The 13,896-nt window shown below is 43.5% G+C and overlaps 1 protein-coding gene across 1 annotated transcript in view; it reads left to right on the top strand.

The window, feature by feature from the left end:
- Positions 1-1,551: 1,551 nt before the first annotated feature.
- Acadl (acyl-CoA dehydrogenase long chain) overlaps positions 1,552-13,896 on the top strand; it is a 31,704-nt gene continuing 19,359 nt past the window's right edge. The window contains exons 1-4 of the mRNA XM_057763331.1: positions 1,552-1,708; positions 9,343-9,498; positions 10,820-10,957; positions 11,393-11,557. Of these exons, the coding sequence (XP_057619314.1) occupies positions 1,632-1,708; positions 9,343-9,498; positions 10,820-10,957; positions 11,393-11,557 (536 nt within the window). The 5' untranslated portion in view covers positions 1,552-1,631. The remainder of the gene's footprint in view (positions 1,709-9,342; positions 9,499-10,819; positions 10,958-11,392; positions 11,558-13,896) is intronic.

Genomic DNA, 13,896 nt, shown 5'->3' on the forward strand with positions numbered 1-13,896 from the left:
GTGTGGGCTCAGATGTCAGTCAGGCAGTGTGGAGAAGCAAGAAAAGCTCACTGGGTCTCATGTTTATGCAAATGTTTGTTATAATAAAGCAGGTCTCTGTATATGTGGATAAATCCTTGACTGTGAAATCAGATTTCCCTAAGGATTTTTTATTAATTCTTAGCCTCTAAAAGAAATGTTCTTTGACTGTGTACTTCTGGCCCTACTAGAAACCGATGGACTGGAAAGATAGCCAGCTGTGGGCTTAGCATTGAAGGGCATCATTAAGGCCCAATAACCACAGAGACGTCCTCCGTAGACCTACCTCAGTGCCACCTTACATGGCACTATTGGCCTTCATTCACTGAATGGGGAGGGAGGCACGAGGAGGGTTCCATTGTAAAGGATCTTTATGAGCATCCTTCAATAGGGCAGAGGCCAGTGCATGCACAGGTGCAGAACTCAATCAGCAAGCACTCTGGGAGCTGAAGTGCTGGGGCATTTCGTTAGACACACGACCTTCGGTTCACACACTTGGCTGGGGGTGGGGTTCCTATGGGTAAAGTGAAGAGCTGAGTTTGAATCCCCTAAACCCCTTCACCCATGCATTAGCTGAACTATCCTGAGTTTGGAAGCCAAGCCCTAGGAGATCGGAGACAAGTAGATCTCTGGAGCTCACTGACCAGACAGGCCAGACAAATCTATAAGCTCCGGGTTTACTGAGAAACCTGGAGGGCGACTGATGAAGACGCCTGACCTAGACTGTCAACTCCATGTGCACACATACACGCACGTGCACACACGTGCACACACGCACGCGCACACACACATCAAGATGTATACACACCACATCTACATACACACAGTAAATAATAATCTAAAATATTTTTAAAAATTAAAAGAGCAAACAACTTCCCGCCTTCCCAGATTGTTGGTTCTGTGAAGTACTAAACTTTCCTTTTAAACATTTCTGTATGCCAGTTGTTGGTTTCTAACCCAAAATATCTTTCTTTAATTTCAATATTTCAGATTCGGTAACTGTTCTCCTTGAATTAGAAAGGCCCCTTACTTTGCCTCCTTAGAAATCTAATCTGGACATTCTTGGAGTTCAAATCCTCTCAGGCATTCTCTAAGACAAAACGACAAATTCATACGCTTAATTACCACAAAATTCGTTGAACTTTTAAAAAGGAAAGAAAAAGAAACGACCCTGTATGCCTATACGAGTTCAAGTACTATTGTAAAATTAAATTAACTGTTAAGGGTTTGTTTTTTTTTTTTTGTATCAAATATATTTCCCCCTCATGGTAGCTACAAACTTTTGCAAGGAAAAAAACAAAATAAAACAAAATGCGGCACAATTCTTTACAGAGAGTATTCATATAGTTGGCTGTGTGAAGTGAGCCCTCCAGTGTTAGGAAATGGATTTCCTGGGCATTTCTGTGCGGATCTTTGGGGTGTTTGGGTACTCCACAAAGCGGTCAGGACCCGGGGCGGGACAGGGACGGCTCCGACCCCGCCCGAGCTGGCGGCCCCGCCCGGCGGCCGCAGTTGGCTGTCCCCCGAGGCCCGCCCCGCTGCCCGGCTGTCCCGCCTGCGTCCGCCGCGCTGCAGAGCCCGAGCCCAGTCAGTCCTCCGCCCGCTGTCCCGCCATGGCTGCGCGCTTGCTGCTCCGCTCCCTGCGCATCCTGAGCGCCCGCTCCGCGCCTCGCCCGCCGCCCTACGCCCGGTGAGTGCGGGTCCAGCCTGGGGTGCGGGCAGCCGGGGGCGCGGCGTTCGGGAGCTGGGGTGTGGGTGTGGTGAACTGCGGCCGAGCCGGGGCAGGGCGACGCGCCCGGGGCCTTCTCTCCGGAACCTGGAGCTGCCCGTTGCGGCGCGAACTCGGGGTGTCACCACCCCGCTGCCCGCCACGAACTTCCGCGCCCCAAAAGGCAAAGCTCCGGCTGAATGCTCGCTCCGGGCCCCGCCCCGCGTCCTACCGGGTGTCCCTGGGACTGGCTGCCCCACCTTTGCCCCAAGCGGAGGCGGTCACAGGTCGGGCGCGCTGCCACGGAGTAGCTGAGGCCTTTGGCCCACTTGGAACAGGCTGGCGACTGTCAAACCTGACCGTGAACTTGGGACTCTGTGCGGAGTCGCGGGCCGGAAGACGGCTGCAGCATTAACAATTCCGACTCCAGCGTCCCGGTGTAGGCCCCATCTGATAAATTGGCTGTAGATTTATTAGCAAATCCTTTAACTGATTAAATGTAGAGGGATTAATAGGCAGCTTGCAAGAGCTTTATGGACTATTAAGGGTGTTTATGTTGAGATCAAAAGTTTTACCTATCCTAAAATCCATTCATTGGATAAAGCAAACTGGAAGCTCAAAGTCTTGTTAATTAGGGAGGCAGGGCATTTAAATGAGCTAATTAGCACATTGTTGTGAAGTACCATAAAAGTGTGGTAATGCTTACCCATGGGGGGGTGGGGAGGAGAAGAAAAAGTTCCAAGGACTTTAAGAACGGAATGTTTTCTAGTCTGAACACTCTGAAAAAGCGATGTTCTGCCTTTTGATCAGGTCTTTTTCGCGCTCTTAAAATTAAAGACCGCCCATAAGATCTTATTTTGATTCACTTATGGGGAGGAACTACCTTGGAGATGCTTGGAAAATAGTCAGGAGCTACAGTTTGACCGTCATAGGTTTCTTAAACTTTTACGAGCATTATGATGAATTCTGCATTCTGCATTCATGGAATGAGGCCTAAGTGAAGCAAAGAGCAAGTACTTATAGCCAAGTCCCAGGGCCTGAGCATGCTGTTTCGTTCCTTCCTTTTTGTTTTTATGTAAACGAGGCTTTAAAGAAGTAGCACACAGGCCCGGAGATAGTAGGAATTTGAGCCTGGTTTGAGTTACTTGGTGAGACCCTGACTTAAAAGGCTGAGAAAACAATAGACTAACTTGAAGTTTGTTTATTTATTCAGTACAGGTGTCTCAAAACTGAAAATAGATGTTCCAACAAACTTAACAGCCAAGTAAATGTTTTGATTTCTGCCCACTGCGCCTTCCCTTCAGCTCTTTTGACTGAACTGGAAAGTGTTTATTCTTGGTGCATTTCTTTCTCTGTGCTTAGAAATATTTCAGAAACTTTCATGTAATATTTTAAGATCCAGGCAGACTTACACATAAGTTCTCTCTCTATATTGTTAAATGGTCCCACGTAAATCTAAGAAGCGCAGTATCCTAATCCTAGCATTGTTTCTATGTGGAGGGAAGACCAATGTACGGGAAAACTGTATGGAAGAACACCTACTTTAAAGTGTTTAGCCAGGTGGTGGTGGCAAAGCAAGCCTTTAATCCCAGCCCTCAGGGAGGCAGAGGCGGTGGATCTCTGTGAATTCAAGGCCAGCTTGGTCTACAGAGTTAGTTCCAGAACAGCCAGAGAATGACACAGAGAAACCCTGTCTTAAAAAAAAAAAAAAAAAAAAAAAAAAAAAAAAAAAAAAAAAAAAAAAAAAAAAGTTTATCTAATAGCAACATAAAGTGAACTTATGTCTCGTTGATATGGTTGTGATCTATGTGGCCATCTGCAAGTCTTGTGCCCTGTTCTCTCTGGCCATTTGAAAATTTGGCCACCAGTTTTGTGCCTTTAGTGAGGTTTAGGAGGGGGTGAGGCCCTGCTGTGTAGACATTTCCAGTTTGGTTTTTCTTCTTTGTGTTTGTGGTTCAAATGTGAGGTCTCAGCTTCCTGCCTCAGCCACGTGTTTACTGCCATGCTTTCCCTACCAGGATGGCGAAAGACCTTCATCCCTCTAGAACTATAAGCCCAAATAAACCAACCTTCATCCCTCTAGAACCAGAAGCTCAGATAAACCCATTCTTCTATAGCGATGGTATTTTAGCAACAGAAAAGCGAGTAATATGTATTTTCACTATCCACTCATCTCTTGTTGGACTTGTAGGCGTGTTTCATTTTCTGACTTTGAGTACAGGAGCAATGAATGGGTGTAAGAATCTCTGCAATACTCTGGAAATCAGCATGGCAGGTTCTCAGAAAACTGGGAATCAATCTTCCTCAAGACCCAGCTCCTCAGGGCCCAGCTATACCACTCTTGGGCATATACTCAAAGGATGCTCAGTCAAACCACAATGACCCTTGCTCAACTGTGTTCATAGCAGCTTTATTCATAATACCCAGAATGAGGAAACAACCTAAATGCCCCCAAAACATGGTACATTTACACAATGGAGTATTACTCAACTATTAAAAACAATGACATCTAGAAGATTAAAGGCAAGTGGATAGAACTAGAAACGATCATTCTGAGTGAGGTAACCCAGACCCAGAAAGACAAACATGGTGTGTACTCACTCATAAGTGGATATTAGCTGTAAGGAAAGAATTGCCATGCTGCCAGTCCACAGCCCCAGAGAGCCTAGGTAACAAGGAGGGCCCAAGAGGGGGATGCATGGATCTCCCTGGGCAGGGGAAATAGAAGAGAGCCCCTGGGTAGGCTGAGGGGGATGGGAACATGAGGGATCAGGTTGGGGCGTGGATGGAGGGGGAGAGTACAGAAAGAAATGACAAGAAAGGAGGTGCATGTTGGGACCAGGCAGAAACCTGTGGCAAGGGAAACTCCCCTACATCTAAGGATGACCCCAGCAAATTGGGGTCCTAGCAATAGTGGATTCAGTAACTTGAACCTGCCATCTCCTGGGATCCGATTGGTGACCACTCCATTTGTCATCAGAGAGCCTTCATTCAGTGACTGATAGAAACAAATGCAGAGACCCACGTCCAAACATTATCCCTAGCTCAGGAAATCCTGCTGAAGAGAGGGAGAAAGGATTGGAGAAGTCAGAGGAGTCAAGGAAACCACGAGAAAACCCGCAGATTCAACTAACCTGGCTCATAGGAACTCAGAGTCTGAACCAACAACCGTGGAGCCTACATGGGATTAACCTAGGCCCCCTATGTACATGTGACAGTTGCATAGCTTGCTCTATTATTCGGACCCCTAATAATGGGAGCAAGGACTGTCCCTAATGCTTTGACTGGCTTTTGGGAACCATTTCCTCACAATGGATTGTTTTACCCAGCCTGAATACAAGGGAGGTGCTTAGTCTTCCCACAACTTGGGATGCCATGCTTTGTTGATACTCATGGAAAGCCTGACCCTTTCTGAACAAAAATAGAGGAGGAGCAGGGAGGGGAGGTGGTGGGAGGAATGGGAAGTGAAGGGAGGGGATGGGAGGAGGGGGGAATGGGAAACTGTGCTGTGTTTGGGATATAAAATAACTAAATTAAAAGAAGAAACAAAGAAAAAGAATCAGTGATAGGATACACATCTCTGGGCATGTGCGCAGGCCTGGTATGGCTGGGTCATATGGTAATTTTGTTTCTAGTTTTCTCTCTTTCTCTCTTTTCTTTCCACTTTCCCGCCACTAGCAGTGTGTAATGGTTCACCCACAGCCCAGCCAGGGGAGGTTGTCTTTTCGTGTTCTTTTGTTGTTTTGTGTTTGTTTTTTTAAGACAGGCTTTTTCTGTGTTGCCCTGGCTCTTCTGGTACTCACTCTGTAGACCAGGCTGACCTGGAACTCACAGAGATTTACCAGCCTCTGCCTTCAGAGCGCTGGAATTAAAGGTGTGCACCACCATGCCCAGCTTGTCATTTTGTATTCTTGACGGTCCTGATGACTTGAGATAAGGTAGAATTTTAAAGTAGCTTTTAATCTGCATTTCCCTGATGGCTGAGGACTTCCTTAGGCCTTTACTTTTATTCTTTTGACATCTTTCTATTGTTTCATAATCCATTTTGTAATTGGGTTGCTTGATTTATTTTGTATCTCCTAGACACTAAGCCTCTGTCAGGTGTAGAGTTGGCAAAGATTTTCCCCATTCTGTGGGCGGCTGCCTTTAGTTGATTGACAGTTTTCTTTGTTGAATAGCGTCTTAGTTGTTGAACAGCATCTTAGTTTGATGAGGTCACATTTGTTGGTGGTTGATCTTATTCCCAGACTCTGTGCTACCGAAGTCCTATTTAGAAAACCCTGAACTATACCCGTGTGTTGAAGCATACCCCCCTTTTCCTCTGGGAGCTTTGAGATATTGATCTTAAATTGAGGCTCTTGATCCATTAGAAGTTTAGCTTTGTGCCCGGTCAGAGATGAGAATCTAGTTTTAGTCTTCTATATGGGTTCCCCAGAGCCATCTTCTGAAGAGGCTGTCTTTTCCTCAATGTATACTTGTTGGCATCTTTACCAGAGATCAGGGAGTTGAAGTTGCCTGTATGCGTGTTTGTGTCCCGTGTTCTATTGTCCTGTGCGTTAGTGTCCCATGTTCTATTGTTTTGTGTGTTTGTGTCCCATGTTCTATTGTCCTGTGCGTTTGTGTCCCATGTTCTATTGTTTTGTGTGTTTGTGTCCCATGTTCTATTGTTTTGTGCATTTGTGTCCCATGTTCTATTGTTTTGTGTGTTTGTGTCCCATGTTCTATTGTCCTGTGCGTTTGTGTCCCATGTTCTATTGTTTTGTGTGTTTGTGTCCCATGTTCTATTGTTTTGTGCATTTGTGTCCCATGTTCTATTGTTTTGTGTGTTTGTGTCCCATGTTCTATTGTTTTGTGTGTTTGTGTCCCATGTTCTATTGTTTTGTGCATTTGTGTCCCATGTTCTATTGTTTTGTGCGTTTGTGTCCCATGTTCTATTGTTTTGTGTGTTTGTGTCCCATGTTCTATTGTTCTCTGTGTTTTTGTCCCATGTTCTATTGTTCTCTGTGTATGTTCTGCTGCCATTACTATGCTGTTTCTATTACAATGGCTCTGCCGTATAACTTGATATAGGTGATGATGCCTCCAGCAGTTTCTTTTGTTCAGGACTGCTTTGGTTATCCTTGCTGTTTTGTTCCTCCATATATTTTTTCCTCCATATAAAATATATAAAATAAATTTTAGCATTTTTTTCTATTTCTTTGAAAAATAGCCCAGGAATTTTTTGTTGGGCTTGCATTGAATTTGTAAATTGCTTTTGATTGAATAGGCATTTTCATAATATTAATTCTTCTGAGCTACGAATATAGGCAGCCTTTCCGTGTTCTATCATCCTGGGTTTCATTTCTCAGTGTCTTAAGGCTTACACTGTAGAAGTCGTTTATTCTTTGTGTTTATTCCTTGTGTATGTGTGTGTACTGTGAATGGAATGGACCCCTGTTTTCTTTTTCAGTATGTTTGTTAATGGCATATAGGAAACCACTGAATTTTGTGTGTTAATTTTGTGTCTTGCTACTTTGCTGAAGGTGTTTATTAGCTCTGAGAGGGTTTATGCACTTTTTTGGTAGTCTTTAAGGTTGCGAGTAGAGATACTTGGACTTCTTTTTCTATTTACATCCTATTTATTTTGTTTTCTTGTCTTATTGCTTAGCCAAGTTTTCAAACACTGTATTAAATAGTAGAGAGGATCACTCTGTCTTGTTTCTATTTTAACAGGAATGGTTTATTTTTTTCTATGTTTAGCATGGTACTGACTATAGACTGTCATATATAGTCTTCATCCTGCTGAGGTATGCTCTTTCATCCCTATGACTTTTTTTTTTTTTTTGACTTTTACCATGAGGGGTCTGTGCTCTTCCAGAGCTTGGTCTTTAACTTTTCTGTTAGACCTTTATCTGGTTTTGGTATTAACTTGTTTCAGAAGCAGGTATTAATGTTTTATCAAAAGTTCCTAAGTAATTTAAATCATCAGCTCTACTTTGTGTAATTAAGAAATGGATCTTTTCTAGAAAAAGACTAATGAAAAAAATGGGTCCACCCAAGAAAGAGACAAACCTAAGTTAGAACTTAACACACAGCAGAAAAAGTTCTCTCCACATTTGAATATGTATTAACTTTTTGAGAGACCCAGCGTTGGCACAAATTGGTGAAAACCAAGACTTACTCACTAGAAAGCAGCACAATGGGATTGAGGGCAGCCAGTGAGCACTGAGGTCTCATCGCAGCCTTAAAAGGGAAGAACTTCATGTCTATTACCGTATGCAGTGCCTTGCTGGTCAGGCTCATGTGATAGCTACAGGTTTCCAGAATCTCTCTCTATTGATGACTGGCCAGGTTAGCTACCATGTTGCCATCACCTGTGTGTTGTGAGAGAAGATCAATCCTTAGACCCTCATAAGCATGGTGACCAATCTCTCGTGTGAAACATGCTTTGACCTTTACTAAACTAAGACTGGAAGATCTTTAAGTCCTTCGTTGGCTCTCTGGAGCTCTTTGGCTACCCAGTAGTGGGCTTTGTATCCGATGGCAGCTGCTTTGAACAAATGTATGGGATGTGTGCCTCCCTCTAAGAGTCCAAGTAGGATCCAGCATACCTGCTGAAACCAGCTCCCAGGCCATGCTGAATGCGTGGCCCAGAACACACTGTCAGGCGTGGGAGTCGTCATTCACGTCGTGGTGAAGGGCAAGGTCACCACCAGGGTTAATGGACTAACCCTGTTCTTAAAACCCATATATTTGTTTTCAAATACAGTAATTTTTCTTTAAAGAAGTTTGAAGATGTGCAGAGGGCTGTCCCCCTCAGGAGAAACAAGACAAAACCCTAAATGCAGCTGAACTGAGGGAAAGGCCTTTTATACCCCTGAGGGGAGTGGAGAAAGAGAGAGATGGAGGGAAGAGGGAAACGTCCACTGAAGATCCTAAAGAATTCTGTACAAATCCACACAGAGCCTCATTGGGCATTTTGATTGACACTGTAGGGTGCCAGTGACATTGACACAGTTCACATCGTAGGCTCCTGCTATTTGGAATTGTGATTCTGGATACACTGCTGCTTTGGGAGGGTTTGCTTGTTGTTTTGACTATTGTATGTGATGTGAAAGTTTGCCACTGTTGGGCTGGAGAGATGGCTCAGCGGTTAAGAGCAGTGACTGCTCTTCCAGAGGACCCGGGTTCAATTCCCAGCACTTACATGGCAGCTCACAACTGTCTTGAAAATGCAATTCCATGAGATCTGACACCTTCACACCAATGAACATAAAGTTAAATAAATCATTAAAAAAATTAAAAAAAAAAGTTTGCCACTGTTATTCTCTTGTGGTGCTTGACTTTTAGGTTTAGTCCATATGCTGTTTGAAAACAGTGTACTCACCCAGCTCACATCTGCCATTAGAGCGAGGCATGCTCCACCTTGCAGACTTCTGAATGGAGACAGTTGAACTGGGACAAAGTGCTGTTTTCTTTTCAGTTGTGGTGGGAGGGTGGAGGAGGGGGTTGACAAGTCCAGGAGGTGAGGAGTTCCTGCCGGAAGCATATCTCAGGGTTCCTTGTTATTCACTGGCATTCATTTGGATATCAAGAATAAAGGTTGATTTAATCTTCCTAATGCATGTTTCTTCAAGATGTTCTCATTCTGGAGCAGACGCACGTCTGGAAACCCCTTCTGCTAAAAAATTAACTGATATTGGAATCAGAAGAATCTTTTCCACGGAGCACGACATTTTCCGGGAAAGCGTAAGGAAGTTTTTCCAGGAAGAAGTGGTTCCATACCATACAGAGTAAGTGCCCTGCTCCCCTTCTTCCCCACTATAAGGTCACACAGGAAAGGACCCTTTCCAAGGATGCCATGCGCGGGACGCAGAGAGTGCTCTCTTTGCCTGCTCACTGTTGTTTACCGTAAAACTGTTGAGATCGTAGATATCTCGGTTTGGTAAATATTTTATTATTACTGTTACTATTATTAATTTTACTTTTCGAGACCTCATATATCACTCTATATACTCAGCTGATCTTGAGTTCTTGGGCACAGATATTTTTTCCTCAGGTGCCGCAGTGCGTAGGGCTATAGCCTTGTGCCATCACACTTGGCCTTGTAAAGTGTGTCATTCAAGAGTAAGAAAGTTTATGGATTTACAAAGGAACCCAAGAAAAACATATAAAAAACAAGCGAAAAAAACCTGTGGCCAATTGTCAAATCCTTAGTCCATTTATAATCTTTCTTTTTCTGTTATGAATGAATTAAAGTATGTAAATGTTGAAAGGGCAGCATAGTTCCACTTGGTAGGCCATTGGTCACCTCTCAGTATTTTTACCACTGATTTTGGTTTTAAAAAGTCCTATAGATTTATTTATGTGTATGAGCATTTTGCTTGAATATATTTCTGTATATCCTGTGCATCTTGGACCTGTAGTTAAGGAACAACTGTGTGGGTGCTAGGGATTGAACTCAGGTTCTCTGCTCTTAACCACTGAGCCAGCTCTTTAGCCCCCTGTACCAGTACCTCTTGCTTAATCATTTTATTATTGAACAAAATCTCATTTATATTAAAATAGAACTTTGTTGTGTTTCAAAATTCACTAATTTACCACATCACAAATGGAATTTAAATATTAGTTAAGAACAGCTTTTATGAATATTTTTTCTTTTAAGACAGGTCTATGTAGCTCCGGCTGGCCTGGAACTTTCTATGTAGACCAGGCTGACCTCAAATTCATAGAAATCTGCCTGCCTCTTCTTCCCAGTGCTGGAATCAAAAGTGAGCACCGCCACGCCCAGTTTAAATTCAGTATTTTAAGGAAATATGTGGAAATCAATTTTCAAGTCCTGTTAGAGAGATCTCATGGCTATGTGGTTAAAAACTAAGCTTGTTCCCTAGAGTATCAAGTACCCATGAGAGCAGCAGTCAGTAGATCAGGAGGGGCAAAAGGTGGCAATGATAAGGAAGAAGAAAAGGAGAAATGACACAAGAGCCATTGAAAGGCCCGTGGCCGTGTCATCTGTTACTTTAAGGACATGTTCCTACACAAACCTCAAGTGCCTAGTGTGGCCATTTCCATAATTTTCAGGAAGTTTGTTTGACGTTCAGTTTGTTCTTGCAGATGGGAGAAAGCTGGAGAAGTGAGTAGAGAGGTATGGGAGAAAGCTGGCAAGCAAGGCCTGCTGGGCGTCAACATTGCAGAGAAGCATGGTGGGATTGGTGGAGACTTGTACTCTACGGCGATTACTTGGGAGGAGCAGTAAGTATGGAGACATGTAAAGTGAGGTCTTGTTTTGTGAGCTGTCCTTCAGCCATGGGGCTTAATCATAAAATTTGCGAGAAGAGCAGTAAAGTTCATAAATTGACTGCAGTTACATTAGAATGCATCCCCAAGGTGTTTTCCATACTAAGACAGTGCTGGGGTAATAGACTTGCAGGCGGTCAGTGTTTAATCTCTTAGTTCATCAGATGAGTGCCCATGGGGTGGGGGCTCCTAAAGCGCCATCACCGCGTTAGAGCCACAATTTAAAGGTAGTGAAAGCAGAGACGGCACTTGGGAAGTGGTGGGCTTATGAGAAGGCAGCTGTAACCACCCAGCACAGTGAGACCTTTGTTACGCTAGGCAGTCAACTTGAAAATTAGAGAAACTTAACCAAGTAGCTATTTCATGGTTCCACTTTCTTTTTGTTCTAAGAGCATACTCAAACTGCACAGGCCCTGGGTTCAGTCTCCACTCAGATATTGTCATGCCCTATATTGCAAATTATGGCACAAAAGAGCAGATTGAACGCTTCATCCCCCAGATGACGGCAGGCAAGTGCATTGGCGCCATAGCAATGACGGAGCCTGGTGCTGGAAGGTGAGTGAGCATTTAGCTGGTTTTAAATTCCCGGAAACAGTATCCTAACAGAAAATATTTCCTAGGTGTACTCCACAGCTCTCCACAAATATGGGTTCTGCTTTCATGGATTTATGCAATCTCAGATTGAAAATATTTTCATCTGTACTGAATGTATAAACATTTTTCTTGTCATTAGTCACTAGAAAGCATAGCAAGTATTTACACAATATTTACATTGGCCTGGGTTCTATAAATAATCTAGAAATTAAAATTCAAAGTATGCATGCATATGTATATAGATTCTATGCAGCTATCTGTAGGTTTTTGTATCTGGGAATAGGGACTCTTGGACCAATTCCCCAAGTCCCTATGTGTACTAGGTGATGGTTGCAGTTTATAGGCAATTCTGCTTTATAAAGCAGATGAAAGTGAACACAGCATAATTCATAATGGGAAACTACAGTTAGAAAACAAGCATTTTTATATGCAAATAGTGGCAAAACAGTTGTAATATCTGCTATGTTCAAGATATCATTGTGGTGTGAAGTGGGAGCTGCGGGCTGCATTCCTGCCACCCCAGCTCCTGGTCGCCTGGCTAACTTATGCCCCAAAATAACAACACACAAACTGTATTCTTTTAAACACTGCTTGGCCCATTAGCTCTAGCCCTTACTGGCTAATTCTCATATCCCGATCAACCCATCTCTAATAATCTGTGTAGCACCAGTCTTACCGGGAAAGATTCAGCATGTCTGACCTGGCGGCTTGCTTCATCGTGTCTGCCCCAGAGTGGAGAGCTGCCCTGCATCTGAGCTCACTTCCTCTTCCTCCCAGCATTCTGCTCTGTTTACTCCACCCACCTATGTTCTAACCTATGAGGGCCAAGCAGTTTCTTTATTTTTTAACCAATGACCTTCCTCCATCAGTGGTGTAATGAAAACAGTAGTAACGAATGAGGTGAGTCTTTAGCAGGATCTGGTTTTTTTTTGTTGTTTTTTTTTTAAAGTTGGATGTGTTGAGTGGGCTGTTAAAGATGCCTGTTTGAAACTCTTGGACACAGGCTGTGAGGCTGTACATCTGAAAAAGAAGAGAGTGCGAAACCAGAAACTTTTTTTTTTTTTTTTTGATTTTTCAAGACAGGGTTTCTCCATAGCTTTTTTGGTTCCCGTCCTGGAACTAGCTCTTGTAGACCAGGCTGGCCTTGAACTCACAGAGATCTGCCTGCCTCTGCCTCCCGAGTGCTGGGATTAAAGGTGTGCGCCACCACCGCCTGGCTCCAGAAACATTTTGAATGAAGACGAATGTCAAAATGTTGAGAAACAAGGACACATGTATGAGAGGGAAAGAATAGAGAAGCTGGGACACAGTTTGTTTTGCCGTATGTCAGAGATGGGTTAGGTTTGGCCTCATAGAAAGGTTGCTGTTGCTGGACCCGTGAGTTGACTCAGCAGGTAAAGATGCTTGTGTTGCAAGCCTGGCAACCTGAGTGGAATGTGCATAAAGATGGGAGGAGAAAATGAGCTCCACAAGGTGGGCGTGACTTGGCACACTCACACACACACGCAGAGTGATAAAGATGGGAATAATTTTGTAAAATGTTTGCAGTTGCTGAAAACCATTCCGCTTCACCAGCCCTTCCTCTCCTGTGCCCACAGGTGACTTTGTTGTATTTGCATGATGCTGTGGGGTTTTAGTGTTGGCACACTGATTTCTCACATCCTTGTTTGGTGATAGTAATTCATGTAAGGTAGAGAATTATTATGGCCCCCATGTTAGGAGGAAAAAGAAAATGAGAAAGTTCTTTTGAAAGAAGTATATACAGCATATTGATGATTACTTTGTATCTGAGATATTATGACACCAGGTCTGTGTTATGGAAATCCCTTAGTCTCAATGTTAGAATCAGGAAAACTGAGGTATACTTGAGGATACTATGAGGTTCTGTGTTCTTTTCGTTACTAGCTTGTATCTGTTTAAACCATTTTTTGTGTTTCATGTACATCATGGCAAGTTTAAAAGGCAGCCACTAACCTGTTTCATTACCTTTTCACCTGATTATGTCCCTGCAAGGAACAAGCAGGTTTTGTTATTCTTTTATGTGTTTATGTCTGTTTGTATGATGTCTGTGCGTGGGTGCCAATGGAAGCTAGAGTTGCTGAGGTGAACTGGCTGCTGCAGGTGCTGGGTCAGAGGAGCCATCTCTCCAGTCTCTGGAGCAAGTGTTTGAACAATCCATGTATAGAATCCATGTATATGAACCGATCCTAATGGTGAAAATTATAACATTGGAATTTGACATTAGTTAGCCTTTAAATAAGTTTCACTCATATTTCTCGGGCCTATAAATCCACATTTGG

The sequence above is a fragment of the Chionomys nivalis genome, chromosome 2 (assembly GCF_950005125.1).
Source record: "Chionomys nivalis chromosome 2, mChiNiv1.1, whole genome shotgun sequence".
Taxonomy (NCBI): domain Eukaryota; kingdom Metazoa; phylum Chordata; class Mammalia; order Rodentia; family Cricetidae; genus Chionomys; species Chionomys nivalis.